General features: G+C 33.7%; 1 protein-coding gene across 1 annotated transcript; it reads left to right on the top strand.

Annotated features, from left to right (window-relative positions):
- The first annotated feature begins 693 nt into the window (after positions 1-693).
- Positions 694-3,658, top strand: LOC134718148 (zinc finger protein 271-like). The gene has a single exon (XM_063580638.1). The coding sequence runs from the start codon at positions 694-696 to the stop codon at positions 3,478-3,480; it is 2,787 nt and encodes a 928-aa protein (XP_063436708.1). The 3' UTR covers positions 3,481-3,658.
- The last annotated feature ends 16,344 nt before the right edge of the window (positions 3,659-20,002 follow it).

Below are 20,002 nucleotides of genomic sequence, written 5' to 3'. Positions count from 1 at the left end.
TCATTTCTATAACATTTTTGACGACAAAGTTACAACTCAATTTTTCATTCTAAGTCCATATTTACAACACTTTTTTTGATTTTCCAGGTGGACTTTTATTTATCTATGAGTTTATTTACAAAATAATAACATCTACCGAAAGAACAAACATTTGCCTCATTGTTCGTGAGTTCAAAAAATGTAGCTTTTATAAAACCATCTCTACACAGTCGTTTTTTCAAGCGGTAGCCATTTTGTCCAAGCTATTAATGCGGGTTTGTAACCTGATATTAATTTCAATAAGTAATTTATAATTTACCAAAACAAAAGTTAGATACACGAAACGAACATAAAGTCTTGATTCTTTTTTTATTAACTGCATGTTTGGGTCTTACAGGAACAAAATGCTACGAAACATTAGATAACAACTCAGCCGCATTATAGTTTAATTTGTACACATATAGTCGGTTAATAAAGAGCTCACCAGAGCTCACGTTTTCTCTGTTATCATGTATAAAAAATGAATATATATGCCGACTCTAAATAAAATTTACTTACTTACTTACTTACATTCATACAGCGTCTAGAACCTGAAGATTTCTTTATTTTTGCACCTAAACAATGTCTACAAAACATATATTTAAGTCTTCATTTTTTCCTTACAGAGACATACACGAACAAACACATATACTGGAGGTAGACCTTATTAATAGGATGTACGAGGTAGAAGATTTAGTCACAATTAATGGTACTCAACAGGGACAAATAAGAACAGAGGGTTTAGTCACAATTAATGGTACTCAACAGGGACAAATAAGAACAGAGGATGTAGTCACAATTAATGGTACTCAACAGGGACAAATAAGAACAGAGGATTTAGTCGCAATTTATGGTACTCAACAGGGACAAATAAGAACAGAGAATTTAGTCACAATTAATGGTACTCACCAGGGACAAATAGGAACAGAGGATTTAATCACACTTAATGGTACTCAACAAGGACAAATAAGAACAGAGGATTTAGTCACAATTTATGGTACTCAACAGGGACAAATAGGAACAGAGGATTTAGTCACAATTAATGGTACTCAACAAGGACAAATAAGAACAGAGGATTTAGTCACAATTAATGGTACTCAACAGGGACAAATAAGAACAGAAGATTTTGTCACAATTAATGGTACTCAACAGGGACAAATAAAAACAGAAGATTTAGTCACAATTTATGGTACTCAACAGGGACAAATAAGAACAGAAGATTTAGTCACAATTAATGGTACTCAACAGGGACAAATTAGAACACAAGATTTAGTCACAATTTATGGTAGTCAACAGGGAAAAATAAGAACAGAGGATTTAGTCACAATTAATGGTACTCAACAGGGACAAATAAGAACACAAGATTTAGTCACAATTAATGGTACTCAACAGGGACAAATAAGAACACAAGATTTTGTCACAACTAATGGTTCTCAACAGAGACAAATAAGAACAGAGGATTTAGTCACAATTAATGGTACTCAACAGGAACAAATAAGAACACAAGATTTTGTCACAATTAATGGTACTCAACAGGGACAAATAAGAACACAAGATTTAGTCACAATTAATGGTACTCAACAGGGACAAATAAGAACAGAGGATTTAGTCACAATCAATGGTACTCAACAGGGACAAATAAGAACAGAGGATTTAGTCACAATTAATGGTACTCAACAGGGACAAATAAGAACAGAGGGTTTAGTCACAATTAATGGTACTCAACAGGGACAAATAAGAACAGAGGATTTAGTCACAATTAATGGTACTCAACAGGGACAAATAAAAACAGAAGATTTAGTCACAATTAATGGAACTCAACAGGGACAAATAAGAACACAAGATTTAGTCACAATTTATGGTACTCAACAGGGACAAATAAGAACAGAGGATTTAGTCACAATTAATTGTACTCAACAGGGACAAATAAGAACAGAGGATTTAGTCACAATTAATGGTACTCAACAGGGACAAATAAGAACACAGGATAGTAATAAACTGCATAAATGTGATGTTTGTGCTAGAGAATTTAGTCACAGTAGTTCCTTAAAGAGACACACGAAAACACATACTGGTGAAAAACCTCGCAAATGGGATTTTTGTCCTAGAGAATTTTCTGGAGGTAATCACCTAAAAATAAACGAGAGAACACATACTAGAGATAAACCTCATGATTGTGATGTATGTGGTAGAGGTTTCAGTCTGCTTACTCATTTACGTAGACACATGAGAATACATACAGGCGACAAACCATATGACTGTGATGTATGTGGTAAAGGGTTTAGTCATCATGGTAGTTTAAAGAGACACATGAGAACACACACAGGTGATAAACCTTATGACTGCGATGTATGTGGTAAACAGTTTAGTCAGCTTGGTACTTTAAAGAGACACATGAGAACACATACAGGTGACAAACCTTATGACTGTGATGTATGTGGTAAAGGATTTAGTGATCAAGGTTATTTTAAGAAACACATGAGAATACATAATGGTGATATACACGAGAGAACACATACTAAAGATAAACCTCATGATTGTGATGTATGTGGTAAAGGGTTTAATACGTCTTCTCATTTACAGCGACACATGAGAACACATACAGGCGACAAACCTCATGACTGTGATGTATGTGGTAAAGGATTTATTGAGCAAGGTAATTTAAAGACTCACATGAGAACACATAAGGGTGATAAACTCTATGACTGTCATAAATGTGATGTATGTGAGAAAGGGTTTAATACGTCTTCTCATTTACAGCGACACATGAGAACACATACAGGTGACAAACCTTATGGATGTGATGTATGTGGTAAAGAATTTAGTTCGCAAGTAAATTTTAAGACTCACATGAGAATACATAAAGGTGATAAACCTTATGACTGTGATGTATGTGGTAAAAGATTTAGTGCGGCTGGTGACGTAAAGAGACACATGATAACACACACTGGCGAAAAACGTCATAAATGTGATATATGTGGTAAAGGGTTTGGTCAACATTATACTTTACTGATACACGCCAGAATCCATACTGGTGCTTCACCTCATTATTGTGATATATGTGGTAAAGGATTGAGTAGTCATTCTCATTTACAAAGACACATGATAATACATACAGGCGACATACCTCATGACTGTGATGTATGTGGTAAAGGGTTTAGTCATCATGGTAGTTTAACGAGACACATGAGAACACATACAGGTGATAATCCTTTTGACTGTGATGTATGTGGTAAAGTTTTTAGTCGGCCTGGTATTTTACAGGTTCACCTGAGAACACATACAGGTTATAATCCTCATGACTGCGATGTATGTGGTATAGTTTTTAGTGAGCAAGGTAATTTAAAGACTCACAAGAGAATACATATAGGTGATAATCCTTATGACTGTGATGTATGTGGTAAAGTTTTTAGTCGGCCTGATATTTTACAGGTTCACCTGAGAACACATACTGACAGTTGATGATAATACTGATAAACCACGTGACTGGTATATATAAGGTTAACTCTTCGTTATTTACAGGTTCACCTGAGAACACATACATAGCTAAGTTGTTTCAACGAGATAGCTAAGTTGTAAAATATACTTAGAAAAAGGTAGCATTGAAAACTGTAAATTTGTACATAATATATTTTGTCACTATTTGTGAAGGAATGCAAAATGATGTCTTAAATATAATGCTAGAATTATGCATGTAGAATTAGAAATAAATTTATCATATACTTGGACTAAATAACATATGATTTTTACTGTATGATAAATAGAGATTAATACATGGCCTTTTCCATATCAGCCTGGGTATCATCCCGAGACGGAGTCGAGGCGCTGATATGGGTCGAGGGATGATTCCCAGGCTGATATGGAAAAGGCCATGTATTAATCGCTTTATCATATACTTCCGACAATAGTTTTATGTATGGCAAATAAACATATGAAACAATTAAAACAGTCAAAAACTTGATAAAGAAGTTAAGTTATTTATCAAATATATTTGTTAGCAAGTACTTTATCCCCACAAAAGTTCACGTAAATTTTGACGTCGTCATGAAAAAATATCTGACGTCACAATGGAAAAGTAAACAACCGATACCGGAAACACAGGAAGTAACTTGCACGAGAAGCACTGTTATGGGTTTTTGCACGAGACGCCCCTGATATGGGTTATCAGACCGGGCTGATATGGGTTATCAGCCTGGGTGGGAAATTATGGCTTGTGTACTTCCGCTCGTTATGTACACATATGCAAAAGCTATCATATCAATGCTAAGTATATGATAATAGCATTTATCATATGTTTAGTAGTAAATACAGTAGTTTTGCATATGTGATAAATAGCCTGCTGTTTAATCCATATCGCGCAACTTTGATGCGCACCCTTTATCGCATATCCTTTATCACACCCCTACCCTTTATCACACCTCTACCTTTTTTTTTTTTTTTTTTTTTTTTACATATTAAGTCAGTTTTAATTTTTTTTGGCACAAGAAAAATTTTCCTCAAATATTTTTTTAATGACGTCATTGTTTGGTATGTGACGTCACGCACGTCGTTTTCATTTTGTATGTAACATCACGAACGTCAAGTTTTCATAGTTTTTGGCACACTAAATGCAACTATAAAAAATACCAAAAAAACCAAAATATTTTGACAACAACAGCACGCAAATTGTAAGGTAACCAAGGTGCTTCAGATTAGATTGAGCAGTTCTTTAGGCAAAAGTAGAACTGAAGGTAACCCAGTGCTATGGATCAGAAAACAGTTCATATAATACTCTTCTGTTGAAACATATGATAAAGCGTATAATACATGGCAAATCCGTATCACATGCCGTATCACCCTCGACCTATATCATCCCTCGGGCCTAAAGGCCCTTGGGCTGATATTGATGTCTCGGGATGATACGACATATGATACGGATTTTGCCATGTATTATTCTCTATTTATCATATATTTAGTACAAAATACAGCTATTTTGTATATCTAATAAAGGTTCGTTATTCCAATCTGTATCACCTACTGTGTATCGCATACCCCGTATCGCATAGCTAAACCCGTATCGCATACCCCGTATCGCATGGTAAAACCCGTATCGCATACCTTTTTTTTTTTTTTTTTTTTTTTTTTTACATCAAGTCAGTTTTTTTTGTTTTTTTTGCTTAAGAAAAAATTTCCTAAAAATAGGTAAATTTTTTGAATGACGTCATTGTTTGGTATGTAAAGTCACGAACGTCAAGTTTTCATATTGTATGTGACGTCACGAACATTAAGTTTTTACAACATATTTTTTGGCACACTAAATGCAACTATAAAATATACAAAACACTCAAATAAATACAATAATAAACAAAATATTTTCAAAACAACAGATTGTAAAGTAACCCAGATGCTTCGTATAAATAATTGAGCAGTTATTTTAAGGCTTTGAAACAAGACAAATGCAGAACTGAAGGTAACCCAGTGCTATGGATCAGAAAACAGTTCATATAATATAATACTCTTCTGTTGAAATATATGATAAAGCGTATAATACATGGCAAAATCCGTATCACATGCCGTATCACCCTCGACCAATATCATCCCTCGGGCCTAAAGGCCCTCGGGCTGATATTGGTGTCTCGGGATGATACGACATATGATACGGATTTTTTCATGTATTATTCTCTATTTAATTAACGTAAATTCCATATTTGGTGCTATGAAAAGTTTATCACATGCTTCAAGTGTTATCACATGCCATTTCGTAACGTTATCGCATGGCATTCCGGTGAAACTCGGCAAATTCCGGAAAATACATCTCAATGCTACGTTTTCACTGAAAAACATTACAAAGAAGTGTACACAACAATTATTTGGATACTGGAAAGTAAATTTTGTAAAATAATTAAAAAAACAAAAGCCAAAAAAAAAATAATTAAATTATTAAATAAATGCATTTTTTAAAAGTTTCAAACATAATTTAGAAAGTTACTTTCCAAAAAGTTGACTTTTTCAAACAATGTTCATTATGTTTATTTTTGAATATTTTTTTTTGTCGTTTCGTCAAAATTAAAATGTTTTTTTCTCTCTGTTGAGGCATACATGTATGATAGAAAAATTTCATATCGAATGGACTAAATTTGGGGTCTGACGTCCGTGAACTTTTCTCTTTTTGAACATCTATTTGGGAACCACGTAAAAGAATCAATATATGAATCTGTGATTTTTCTCCATAGTTGAAGCATATGATAAAAAGATCATAACATGTCATTTTTCATATCGCATGTATTATCAGCCCTCGGTCAGTATCAGCCCTCGAGCAATGCGGCTCTTGGGCTGATATTGAACCTACGACTGATAATACATGCGATATGAAAAATGACATGTAATAATCTGATAATATATATATTTTGTTGTTGTTCACGGTCAATCGATCTATCTGTAATCTCAAACCAATCTAAAGTTCAAATATATGCAAATTTCAAATTTAGTCTCAAACGACTAGGGGTGCGTCATGTTGTGGGTTTGGCCATTATGGTCAGGTAAAACCAAATACTTTAAAATCAAATTGGGGCTTTTCTGTTTATCGCGCATTCAGGAATAAGAAGCAAGAATGTGGTTGGCACTAGAGTCCAAATAATGTGCCCTGATAGGATTAAAAGTAGGGTACGAAGTTGATGAGCATTGATTACCCAAATTGAATACAATTGAGACTGAAAATGGGGAATATATCAAAGAGAAAACAACCATACCAAAAACCTATTACTGTTTTTGTAAACGTGGGGGGGGGGGGGGGGGTGTACCCAACCCAGGACAAAAAAGAGGGGGGTTTCAACTTTATGTCCGCATTCAAATGCATTGATCGTAAAAAAAAGGTTTCACTCCCGGAACCCTCCCCTGGTAAAAGGTCTTGAGTTTACTTGTACCCTGCCAACTAGCGCGTCTTAAGGTGGTAGACCTTGGTTTAGGGAGATAACTCCTTAAATCAGTAATGCGTTTGTAAAGGTAAATTTTTACCAAAGTATTTTAAGCATTTACCCGAAACAGATTGGAAATAATCTATGTAACCTAGAAGCTTAGAATATATCTAGGAAAATGGTTGAGACAAACGAACTGAAGAGTTATTTCCCTTACCCTAGGTCTACCGTCTTAAATTACGAATCATCTTGTAGCATTGATTGATTGATTTTGGTGAGTTACGTCCAGTCAGTTGCAATATGCAGAGTCATTTTAATTTATTTGTTTAAATTGCTTTGCTGAGTACGCCTCTTATCGAGGGGCAATTAGAAGGCATGTTCTGTTAGTCGCATTGAAGAAACATTGAAGGACCATCTTAATTGGTATGCACTGCCACTTTTGTAAATTCCATGACATTCATATAAATGTCCAACACGTTACATGATCGAAGTTGTTCCACCTTCAACACACATTTTCTTAAAACACTGTTTGTATTTGTCTTTGATTTGTATCAATTTTGTTATGTAGAAGACATCTTCGCTGGCCAAGGGTTTATCCCTTGGCTAGCGAAGATGTGTAGAAGAAGACAATGCTGGTTTATAATGTCCCTGTGCATCTTTACTATTTTTGGATATCGCTCTAAATTTATCAAATCCGAAAAAAAACTTGGAAGAGCTCTTTTTAAGAAAGAAATTCCTTATTCAAACACAGGTGGCATATGTCCCGTCAATTCGTCAGATAAAGGTATTCGGATGACAAATGAAACTGATTGCAAACTATGGTAAGCATGAGGAAGATTGATAGTGATGATGATTCAAGGTCACTTCGTTTGAGGGTTAAGGTCACATTTACTTAAAATAGAAATAAGTGTAAAACGCAGAAGATTACAGATTATATATCTAGAACTTGTCAAAAAAAACTCAATATATATCCAGGATTAAAATATTGTATTTCTAAGGGATTGGAACCAATCTCTATAACAAACAGAAGTTTCATTTTCATTTCGCGTCCAAGGTCAAGGTTATAGTTGCTAAAACAGGTCTCAGACCAAATTTAGTTGAGGGAGCTACCATTTGATATTTATGGGGGGAGGGGGGCTAGGATGAAATTTGAAAAAAAAAATAGGCAGGACAGGAGTTTTGAGTAAAAAGAAAGTCAGGATGAGACACTTGCAAAAAAAAAAAGTCAGGATGACAATTTATGTAAAAAAAGTCAGGATACTACTAAAAAAAAGCAGGACCGGATAGAGTAAAAAATAAAAAGGCAGGACAGAGATTACAACAACAAAAAATGCAGGACAAAATTTTTCATCCTAGCCCAATCCATAAAAATCAAATGGTAGCTCCCTAACCGAGAGAATTGGTTTCTTAATACCAACCTGATATATGCATGAGATTTTTAAAAAGCCTTCATAAAGGTCTGTACATTGGACCAAACTAAGCATACTTGGTCACGTGTGAAGGTAAATCACTTAATTTAAGGTCAATATGTCAAGATCATAATTAAAAAGGTGATTTCCAGGTAATAATTAAAACTTTACATATAGGAATGGCAACATTACTTGCAGTTATAAGTATAGAATAATTTAGCTCCATTTGTATGGAAAGCCAACGGGGTCAAAATTCTTACTTCGTAACTTGTCAATTTGTAACTTGTTACTGTGTGATTTGTCAATTTGTATATTGCTGTTTTGTAACTTGTCGATTTGTTAAATGTCGATTTGTATATTGTCTATTTGTATATTAATGTTTTGTAACTTGTCGATTCGTAAATTGTCAATTTGTATGTTGATGTTTTGTAACTTGTCGATTCGTTAAATGTCAATGTGTGAAATGTCACAGATGTATTATGCTAACGATCATTATGACGACAGATGGCGCTCCGTTTCTTCTACGGTGTATAAGCCTCCTATAAGTAGGAGCACCGGCATAAGGAATATATACCAATGTAATTTAAATCAATTATGTAGAGCACATTTATATAAAAGAAAACAAATAGATAAATACGTTGTTTGTTTTATATAGCATGTATATCAGGGTCCCGCTTTTATTTAGAGTTTACTGTACTGGTCACCAAACCTGGGATGGGATATCATAGATGTGTCGCTGTCCTCGAACGGGCTTTCTTATCAACTTCGCAAATCTATTATGGTCACTTGGCAGGAAATTTATACTTAATATTTAACCGGGTCAAAATAATACTAAATACATGAAATATAAGACGGTGCTGGAAAATTTATACTATAGTGTCCTGGGCATCAAATTATGAACTAAATGTATCATGAATGGGAGAAATGGTTTGACACTCATTAATCTCAATATAAAAATTTCAGAAAAGAATGCAATTCTCTAATGATGTTTTAATACAAGAAGCAAATAGACGAACTATCTTTATTTTTCTTTATTTGGCTCCTGAGTAATGCAGATAAAAGATGTCACAGTTTATTATATCATATTTAAACTTTGAAAAGACAAACTGAATGTTTTTTTTTAAATAAGTTACTTAATTAATGTACACTATATATTAAAACTGTATTGAATATGCACTATTTTGTAATAAAATCTAAAGGAACCAGAAAACTAAACGAGGACCTAAATTGGACTACCAATATTTCCAAAAATGCAACGTAGTCAAGAAGTCTAAATTAACACTAGGATTCCTGATTAGAAAGTTTTTCAGTGATATAGAGCCAGGCAATTTAAAAAAAGCTCGTCCAAAAAAGGACAATCAATTGCTGCCAAGTGCCCGATTGAACAATTATCAGTCAAGAAACGTATTGAAAAAAATGCATATCAAGAATTTCAAAAAGTGCTTTGAGATCTCAACCAGCAAAATACCACAACATTCCAACTTATTTTTCGTAAAAACAGTATTCGAGTGGAACCACCTTGAAGAAACTAGTGCGCAAACCGCGAGCGTTGACAGTCGTTCAGAAACTGCTCTCGTGCATCGTCAATACAGCGACGGCGCTCTGTCTATCGTTGTATTAAAGCAGTTTTTTTTTTATCCACAACGTTTTCCTACAGATACAGATACAAATCTAGAATGATCATGGTACTAGATCGAAATATATTAGGAGGTTTTCCCTCTGGATAGTTTGTTAATGACCATGATCGTAAAACTATGAAACTGGTTATTTTTTACTACACGCGTCACCTACTTAAAATTGACAATGGAAATGGGGAATGTGTCAAAGGGACAACAACCCGACCTGGGATCATGGTTGACTGCTGGACAGAAGAACCAGGCGGAATACAAAATGGTTTGTCAATTGAGTTAGGATTATATTGTTACGAATTCATTGCAAATGCTTTTTTATTTTATATGACATGCATATTTAAAATCTTTTAGCTTTATTGGTTAATATCGTGAATCATTTCGGTTAATTAACGATCCGATCGACAAAATATAAGATTTGGTTAGGTTGCCGGGCTATAAGGAGGTGTGTCACCGGGTGGGGATCATATCGGGAATACTAGGCGTTAATAGGCAGCTGTTGCGATCGAGGGACTCGTGAATATTTTGATCTTTTTGGTTGTAAATTTTTATAGAACGGGAATCTGGTAGCGGCAATTTTTAAGCTTCCTGACCAGAAAAAATTCAGTAGGCATGTGTATCAATATATATATATGTCAGCCCTTTCCTCTCCTGTCAGAATAAAATGAACCGATAATAGCATTTTAGGATTAATAGATACGTTTATTACTAGAACCTGGGTTTTCCAGTAATGATGTAGCCTTTTATAGCCGACTATTTGGTATTATGTTTTCTCATTGTTGAAGGCCGTAGGTTGCCTATACTTGTTTACATCGACTTTATTCTTCCCCCCAAGGGTGACTGGGGTATAGAAATATGGTCACTTGGTCTTCTCCCGACCGGCAGTAAAACGCTTGCCGAAGTGGGGCGTCTGTTTGGCTGTGCGGGATGTACCAAGTTTGCAGTCACGTCCGATCAGAAGGGGACGTTAAATCCGATGCCTCGTGTAAAGAGAGTGCCACGCTCTTTGCACGTTAAAAACCCTTGCAACATCTCTTTTGAGGGGTCCGTAGGTGGCCTGTTGCAAGGCAAAATTTCTGTCCCTATCCAAAATACCCTCATTTTCCAGTGGCAGTCCAAATTTCCCCGACCATCATCCCATATGGCCTCTATCGTATCAACCTACATATTGTATTTATTGTGAACTTGTTCTCGTCTTGAATATGCATGAAATATTTGCCACTGGACGTTAAGCAACCAACAATCAATCAATCGACTTTATTTGAACTTCGCTTCGGTGGATAGTTATCTCATTGTCAATCATACGGTTTATTACCACATCTCCTTATTGTATTTACCTGAATAATCCAGTCGTTATATTCCACGGACCAACGACTATTTCAATTACCTCGCAATTAGGAGAGATCGATTACGTCGCGGGACTTGACTAGTCGGGATGTATGTTTATAGTTTCCGTTTTCGAACGAAAGTCCACATCAGTGAATAAAATAAAACTAGGGTCCTGTAAACATGCAATTTTTTTTTTTGCTTTCTTTTAGACGCATTTGCTGAAATTGATTGATTAAAATTACTTAGGAATATATATTCCATATGGAGGTGCTCCTACTTACAGGAGGCTTATAAAACGAAGAAGAAACCGAGCGCCATATGTCGTCATAATGATCGTGACAAATCACGCATTGACATTTAACGAATCGACAAGTTACAAAACATCAATATACAAATTGACAATGTACGAATCGACAAGTTACAAAACATTAATATACAAATAGACAATATACAAATCGACATTTATATAATTAACAAATCGACAAGTTACAAAACATCAATATACAAATTGACAATTTACGAATAGACAAGTTACAAAACATTAATATACAAATAGACAATATACAAATCGACAATTAACAAATCGACAAGTTACAAAACAGCAACATACAAATTGACAATTAACGAATCGACAAGTTACAAAACATCAATATACAAATAGACAATATACAAATCGACATTTAACAAATCGACAAGTTACAAAACAGCAATATACAAATTGACAAATCACACAGTAACAAGTTACAAATTGACAAGTTACGAAGTAAGAATTTTGACCCCGTTGGCTTTCCATACATTTGAGCAACATGCATTTCTCTATTATGTCCATATCTCTCATGTACATATATGACTTCTTCCAATGTGTTTATTGTATCTTCTGTCTGTTGATTCTACAAATCATAAAGAAATGGGGAAAAAAGAGACTTTGCGTTCGTCGTCTGTTTTTTTCGTGATAATGCAATTCAAATTTTCGTTACCCCGATCACTTGCAACCGAGGCCTATAAAGGAACCAAACTTAACATGAATACTGTATGTTTTATATAAAAATAAGTAGATATTGTAAAATTTCTAATGACACACTTATCAGCCAAACTTGAAATTCAGTAGATAAGATGTTAGCAATTCTATAGTAAGTAACCGTAAGTCCTTCAACAATGGGGACACCCAAAATGTATAGTTGTCAAAAAAAGGCCCCGACATGAAAAATTCAATTGAAAAAAAAGTTCCTTTCAAATTACTACTCATTAAACTGGAAAGTGTTTTTCTGATGACAAACATCCTTCTGTGGTGGAGCTATAGAAGATAATACTGTAAACCAACTTAATTTCGCGAGCGATTTATTTTCGCGACTTTCGATAGAAGAAAAATAACGCGAATTTAAATCGTCGCGAATATGTATCACTTGGGTCTTTTCTTATTTGATTATCTCAAGTAAACTAGAAAATCGCGAAATTAAATAGCCGCGAAGTGGCCTAGATAGGATCAGACGCGAAATTAAGTATCCGCGAAAATAAGTTGGTTTACAGTATCTTAAACTGGTACCATAGGTGGGCATAGGCAGATCCAGGGAAGGGGGCTGGGGTACCGCCCCCTTCACGGTTAAAAAAATTCGGTTGATTATATAGGGAATCACTGAAGCATGACAGGAGCACCACCTTTTTTAATTAGGTCAGACAACGGCTCGGCTCCCCTTATGAAAAGTTCTGGATCGGCCACTGGTAGAGCAGGTTCTGCTTACCAGTCCAAAGCATCTTAGATCATGCGCCCAAAGTTTTTGGTGGGGTTCATGTTGCGCTGACTTTATTTTTCCATGTCGACCGACTCGTATTAATGTACTATTGTTTATCTATATCTTACTTATCCTCTTCATCCCCAGTGGGACTTTTTTTTTTTTTTTTTTTTTTTTTTTTTGTAATTATTTTATTTTTCAAGATGAAACATGTGAAATTACATATTACAGTATTAGACACAAGGTATAAAAAGTTAATTAATACTTATATTATCAGATCGATTAAATCATAATGGTATAACAAGATATAAATATTACAATTGATTTTGTTAATTAAATGCTGCTTCTAACAATTGCCACTTCTGATCCATTTTTATTTTTTGTGTAGGGGTTAAGAAACATACAGAGTATTTTTCTATTGTAATCCAATACTTTAAATATTCTATCCCACCATATTTTGTGGGCAATACACTCTTACATCTACATTTGTATATATAGTATTTAAATAACAACAAGATATTATTAACTGTTTTACTGTTGACAGAATCCTTAGACACACCTAAAATGACCTCTTTTGCACTAAAAGGCAAGAAGATTTCATAATTTCTAATCCAATCTATAATGGATAACCAGAAGTTTTGTGTTACATTACATTCCCAAAAAATGTGAAAAATATTTTCTTTAACTTCTGAACAAAATGTACATAGTTCAGTTTCTTTTAATTTACATTTATATAAAAAGGAATTACATGGTAAAATCCTATGAACAATCTTAAATTGAAAATTTTGTAAAAACGAATTTTTGGTTATAATGAAAGGCATGGAATAAATAGCATTCCAATCTTCAATCTGTAAATTTAAGTCTATTTCCCATTTGTTACGGGAAGAAAGAGATAATACTTTATTATCCTCCAGAAATAAATTATAGAAAAATTTACAAGACTTAGGTTCTTTTTTAACTTTATCTACTAATTTATTTTCAATATTATCAAGTTTAGAACTACCTACTATCCTACTTTTCCATATATTTGGAATAGCACTTAAAATACCATAAAACTCTACAAAATTAGTATTGAAATTATACTTTTTCGCAAATTCTTCATATGAGAATAATGTATTATTATCTGACACCAGATCATTGATGAAAAATATGCAATTTTCAATATATTTACCCTTCAAAATCATCTTGCCATCCATTTTGATGTTTGGATTTAGCCATATGGACTGGGACAGAATATCGGTGTTGTTTTCAACTTTCAGTCTATTTTTCAATTTTGAAAAATTAACCAGGATATCATGCCAAAAGGGATTGACTTTTTTTGCTAAATAAAGCAATCCTTCCTTACTTAAATGTAAAATTTTGTCCCCCCCAAATTTTTGTATATAACTAAGCAGCAACACTTTCCAAGGAGAGTAATTTTGGGGGTCTAGTAATTTATACAGCCAAGACATTTTAACGCTATAACAAAAATAGTAAATATTAGGCATCTTAAGACCGCCATCACAGTGTTCGGACATAACCACTGTTCTTTTCACTTTATCTGGTTTTCCTTTCCATAAAAAATTGAAAAATATATTTTGAATCTCCTTCAAAACCCCATCTGGGGGATTAGGGAGGACAGTCAGAACTTGAACCAGAATGGGAAGTGCTAAAGTTTTAATCACCACCACCCTCCCAATATATGTTAGTTCTCTATAAGCCCAAGTATTAAGAAGTGACTTGATACTGTTTATCTTGGCTGTAAAATTACATAGAGTCTTATCCCTTTTAGCAAGCTCAAACCATATTCCTAATAGTTTGAACCTCCCAGAAAGGTTCCAAACAAGATTTTTTTCTGGTAAAAGTTTTTCCATACTACCCTTTTTTGACCCAATCCATATGGCCTCAGTTTTGTCAACATTACAACTGAGTCCAGCACATTCTGAAAATTTATCAAACAAATTTAGACATTGATTTAGAGACTTTTGGTCACCATCCAGGACAAGGGAAGAATCATCAGCATATTGACTCAATAAAAATTCTGAGTCATTAATAGTTACTCCAGCAACATCAGGGTCATTTTTAATAGCTGCACTGAGTAGTTCCAAAACTAAAATAAATAGATAAGGAGACAGAGGATCCCCTTGACGAACCCCTCTTTTCAATGAAAAAAAATCTGAAATATATCCGTTGTTTAACACTGCACTAGAGGCATCACAGTAGCATGCCTTAATCCAACTTATAAATGTTTGGTCAAAGCCATAAAACTGCAACGCCTCTAGTATAAAAGACCATTCGACCGTGTCGAAAGCTTTTTCAAAATCGACTAAAAGTAAAAGTCCAGGAATGTCATCTTCCTCCATCTTTTCCATTAGATCATAAATAAATCTAGTACATTCACCTATGTACCTACCTTTAAGAAATCCTTTTTGTGTTTGACTTATTATATTTACCAGCACCTTTTTTAGTCTATTTGCTAAACTTGCTGTAGCTATCTTATAGTCTACACACAAAAGTGTGATAGGTCGCCAGTTCTTTAAATAAAATTTTGACTTACCCTCCTTTGGTATACAAGTAATGAGTCCCTGTCTTTGTGTGATTGAGAACTTTCCATATTCTAAAGCCTCATTTAAACATCTTACCAGTGGTATCTTAATATCATTCCAAAAGAATTTATAGAATTCAACAGTAAATCCATCTATACCAGGTGATTTGGAATTCTTCATAAGTTTAAGAGAGGACAGACATTCCTGCATTGTTAAAAGTCCCTCACAGGAACCCACCTCTTCCTCATTCGGTTTTGTAATAAAAGGATTATCATGTTGAAGAAATGTGTCCCTGTGAGTTTCCAGTAACAATGGTTTACAACTAGTATATAATTTTTTATAAAACTGTTTTTGCTCATTTCTAATAGAACTAGGATCTGTTATCTCAGTCTCGTCCTCCAAAATAAGTTTGGGAATAATTTTTTCTGTGTAATGTTTTTTTTCCAAATTACAAAAATAGTTACTTCCCTTTTCCCCCTCTACTTGCCATCTTGCCTTAGCTCTTGTAATTATCCCTTTTACATTTTTTTCCCTCAATATTTTTAATTCTAGTTCCATCCCTTCCCTTTCTTGGTAAACTGATGGCAAGTTATTCTCCAAAAGTTTTTCATCTAATAATGATATCTTATATAGTAAATCTTTTTCTTTTTTCTTTTCTTCTTTTTTCTGGAAAGACGAAAAAGAGATAGCAGACCCACGGACTTTCATCTTAATCATATCCCATAAAAGCTGATAGCTTATATTAAACTGTTTATCCTCTGTCTCAATATCAATAGATGGATCAGACTCATATTCTTCAATGACAGTTTTGATGTCCCCTTTTACTTTCTCAATAAATTCAGTTTCCCTTAAAAGACTGTTATTAAATTTCCATGTACCCTTCCCTCTTATCTGACTAGAAAACTTTAAATTAATCGATACAGGAGAATGATCCGATCTATAACTTATTCCTATATCTGATGAAACTACAAATGCTTCTATATCTGATGTAATCATGAAGTAGTCCAAACGACTTTGTTTGTGATTTGGACCCCGCCATGAGTACCTATTATCAAAAGGGTGTTGCTGGCGCCATATATCTAATAGATCTAGTTCATGCATTACCTCATGAATCTTGGCTTTTGACTGGGGGTTGTTTTCACTTCTATAATGTAATGTGTCCATGTCATAGTCTTGAACAACATTCCAATCTCCCACCACTACAATTGACGAATTGCTGTAGCGGGATATTTTCTGTTTTATGTTCTCAAAAAAGACTGGGTCATCATTATTCGGTCCATATATAGCTGCCAAAGTTATACGGTAGTCCTGAATGGTGATATCTAATATAATAAAATTACCCATCAGGTCTATAGTTTCATCATGAATCTTGAATTCGAAAGTATTTTTGAAAAGAATAGCTACCCCTCTACTTTTACTAGAATAAGAACTAAATTTCCCCACATATCCCCATTCATGAAGCCATTGTTTTTCTTTTTCAGATGTGCTATGGGTGTCTACTAATATAGTTATATCATATAAGTCCTTATATTTTGTAAATATATCAATTCTTTTAACTGTTTCTGATAAACCCCTGCAGTTTACGCTACCAATAGTTATATTCGACATAATATAATATAGTGGTTAAAAATGAGTAGCATAAATAATATAAATATCTACAAGCACAATATATCAAAGCAGCATTAACAAAACATACACACATGCGTCTATAATACATAAAAGTTGTTTCACAATGTTTCAATTTTTTACTTAAAGTTACCCCCACCCCCCAAAGACTTTTTGTCGAAAGCACCATGCTATGAATAGAATGAGCATTACTTTTGTGCTAAAGTAGAAACAAAAAAATATATCATAAAAGTTCTGTAAATCTCCAATTTTTTTTCTCAATTTGCATGTTTTAAATTTTAAATTTGTGTATTGTTTGTCTAAAGGAGAAGACAAACAAATAAAGATGAATTAATAATATTAACATCGTGAAAAGAAATAACTGAAGAAAAAAGTAAATAACGAAAAAGAAACAACACAGAATATTTAACAACACATAAACATGATAAACTTGTATTCACACAATGTAAACAAAACACATATAAATATATATACACACATGCACCCCACATGCATTTACTGATACAAGAACATACATCTATAATTTTTCCTGTCTAAATTTTTAAACAGCACAGATTCACTACCTTTACATGTACATTCTCTTTATTTGCATAAATATTGTAAGAAGAGTGTCAATTCTTAAGTATGAACATACCCAGATTTGCCGAATCTATTTATAGAAGATTATTTTTGCATACATATCAAAGTTGGATCCGTAATTTTAATAATGAACTATCTAAAAGTACATGTGAACCTATGACCTGTTTTATACCATGTTGTAGTTATACTTATAGCTACATGTATTTGTTGGAGAAAGCCTGTCAATTTCAAATAAATTGCATGCTGGTAGGTTTATGCATACATGTAGGGTTTGTTTCTGACTGGATCATAATATCCATGTAATCAGACTAGTTTTATCAAAGTATCTAAACGGTCAATGAAAATTCGTTTTTACGTTTAGATGATGCCGTGTATATTGTCATTGATTAAGATTTTACTTATATTTAATTATAAAATAGAATACGCTATATTGGGTACACTTTTGCATATCAGTATAGTGCCATTTCAGTTTTTGAGTTAATAATCACAGTAAAAACCGATTAATTCTTACCAATAATCTTTAAAAAGTGTATTTTCAATGTGTGTTTTTTATAAAAATTGTACACCGGAAGTTTTGAAACGGATAGTAAAAGTATACACAAAGACGGAAATGACTTTTTATATTCCGTAAAAAAAAAAAAAAAAAAAAAAATCAGGTAATTCTGACTACAATACAAATATTCACACTTACAACTCTTGTGAAAAGGAAAAAAAAAACGAAATACTATAGGAAAAACAACCATAAACGAGAACAACATTAAACAGCTTGAAAAGAATGGACATCAAATATTAAATGGACAGTTATGCATCTATTCTATGATTTTAGTTTCTGCCTTATGTTGTCGTAAATGTCAAAACGATGCCGATCTCCGTTATTGTCAGTGCCATATATGTGTCCGTTGAAATACCACGCACTGGTAACATCCTCATGTAGGTATAACCGATTAAGAAGTCCTTGGTTTAATCTTGTTACATCATCAGAAATCCGAACTTCCAACTTCTCATTGATTAGTTTTCTATTTCGAAGTAAAGCAATTTTAGATTCCATGCGGAGAAATTTTACTTAAATTGGCCTAGGTTTGCCCGGTTTTCCAGGGATCCTGTGTGCTGCTACAATTTCTGATTGGTCAATATTAACGTCCAGTTTACCTATCTCAGTGAGAAAATTGTGAGGCAATTTTTCCCCCCTTTTTTCTGGAAAGTCAAATATTTTAACGTTTTTCTTTCTTGAATATTGTTCATTCCAATTAGATAATTGCATTGCATCTGTTGCACGCCTACCTGTATTTTCTATTTCTTCTTTCAGTAGTCTGTTCTCTTTATGAAGGCTTGCGTTTTTTTCTAAAATATTTGCATTGTCAAATTCTACGCTATCAATTCTTGCACTTAGCCTAGATACTTCTGATTTAAAGTGTTGTTCTACTTTCTCTTGGTTAGATTGAATTTCGACCATCATTTCTTTTTTTAGTTCTTTTTTCATCTCTTTTTTCATTTGGGTGAGTAAGCTTGTTACAGTTTCTGTTACAATCAATTTAACATCTTCTTTTCTCAATATGTTTTTCATGGAATTTCTTATTTCATTTAATTCTGTTTCAATGCATAGACTGTGATCGCCATCGCTAGATAGGCATGTATGCGGGCGTTTTGCAGATTTTGGTTTTGCGGGTGTTGAGTCACTAAATACAGAGTCGTCATTTTCCGGTGTAGCAGATAGTTTGCCAACGTTAGCTGTCGACACAAAGCTTGTTATTTGCTGTTGAAGTGCCATTATCGGAGGACGGAAAATGTTAATGTATAAATACTATACTATACAATATTGATATCTGGCTTTGTTTTGTTTTTGTTTACAAAATTTACGATCTATTTTTGAACTGCTATATAGTGAGTGTTGTTTACTCAATTAAGTCACTATCAATGTCTATATTTAGAATGTTTTTTTCTATTGTTCCAACTTCAGAAGGCTTTTAAAGTATCTTTCTTTAAAAAATTCACCAAAATTGTTATTCAGAAAGACTCACATAGTATTGCTAAAAGTTCCAAAATCCAAGAAAAATCATTTACAGAACTGTAAAACTTCAAACTAGCACAAAAACATCGGAGCGTCACTACCCTCGACTGACCATAGACGCCATATTTTCTTTTAATCCTTGAGGCCACATGTCTATATCTGATGGTCACTTTCTTTAATTGTTAGCCATGAAAATATATTTTCAACTTATGAGTTTGAATGTCCCTCTAGCCTCTTTCGCCTCCCTATAAAATCAA

Source organism: Mytilus trossulus, chromosome 5 (assembly GCF_036588685.1).
Source record: "Mytilus trossulus isolate FHL-02 chromosome 5, PNRI_Mtr1.1.1.hap1, whole genome shotgun sequence".
Lineage (NCBI taxonomy): Eukaryota > Metazoa > Mollusca > Bivalvia > Mytilida > Mytilidae > Mytilus > Mytilus trossulus.
The sequence above is the reverse complement of the archived record's forward strand: the minus strand, read 5'-3'. Positions and strand labels throughout refer to the sequence as shown.

Coding starts and splice junctions, on each gene's coding strand:
- LOC134718148 (XM_063580638.1), top strand. CDS start 694: ATGTACGAGGTAGAAGATTTAGTCACAATTAATGGTACTCAACAGGGA.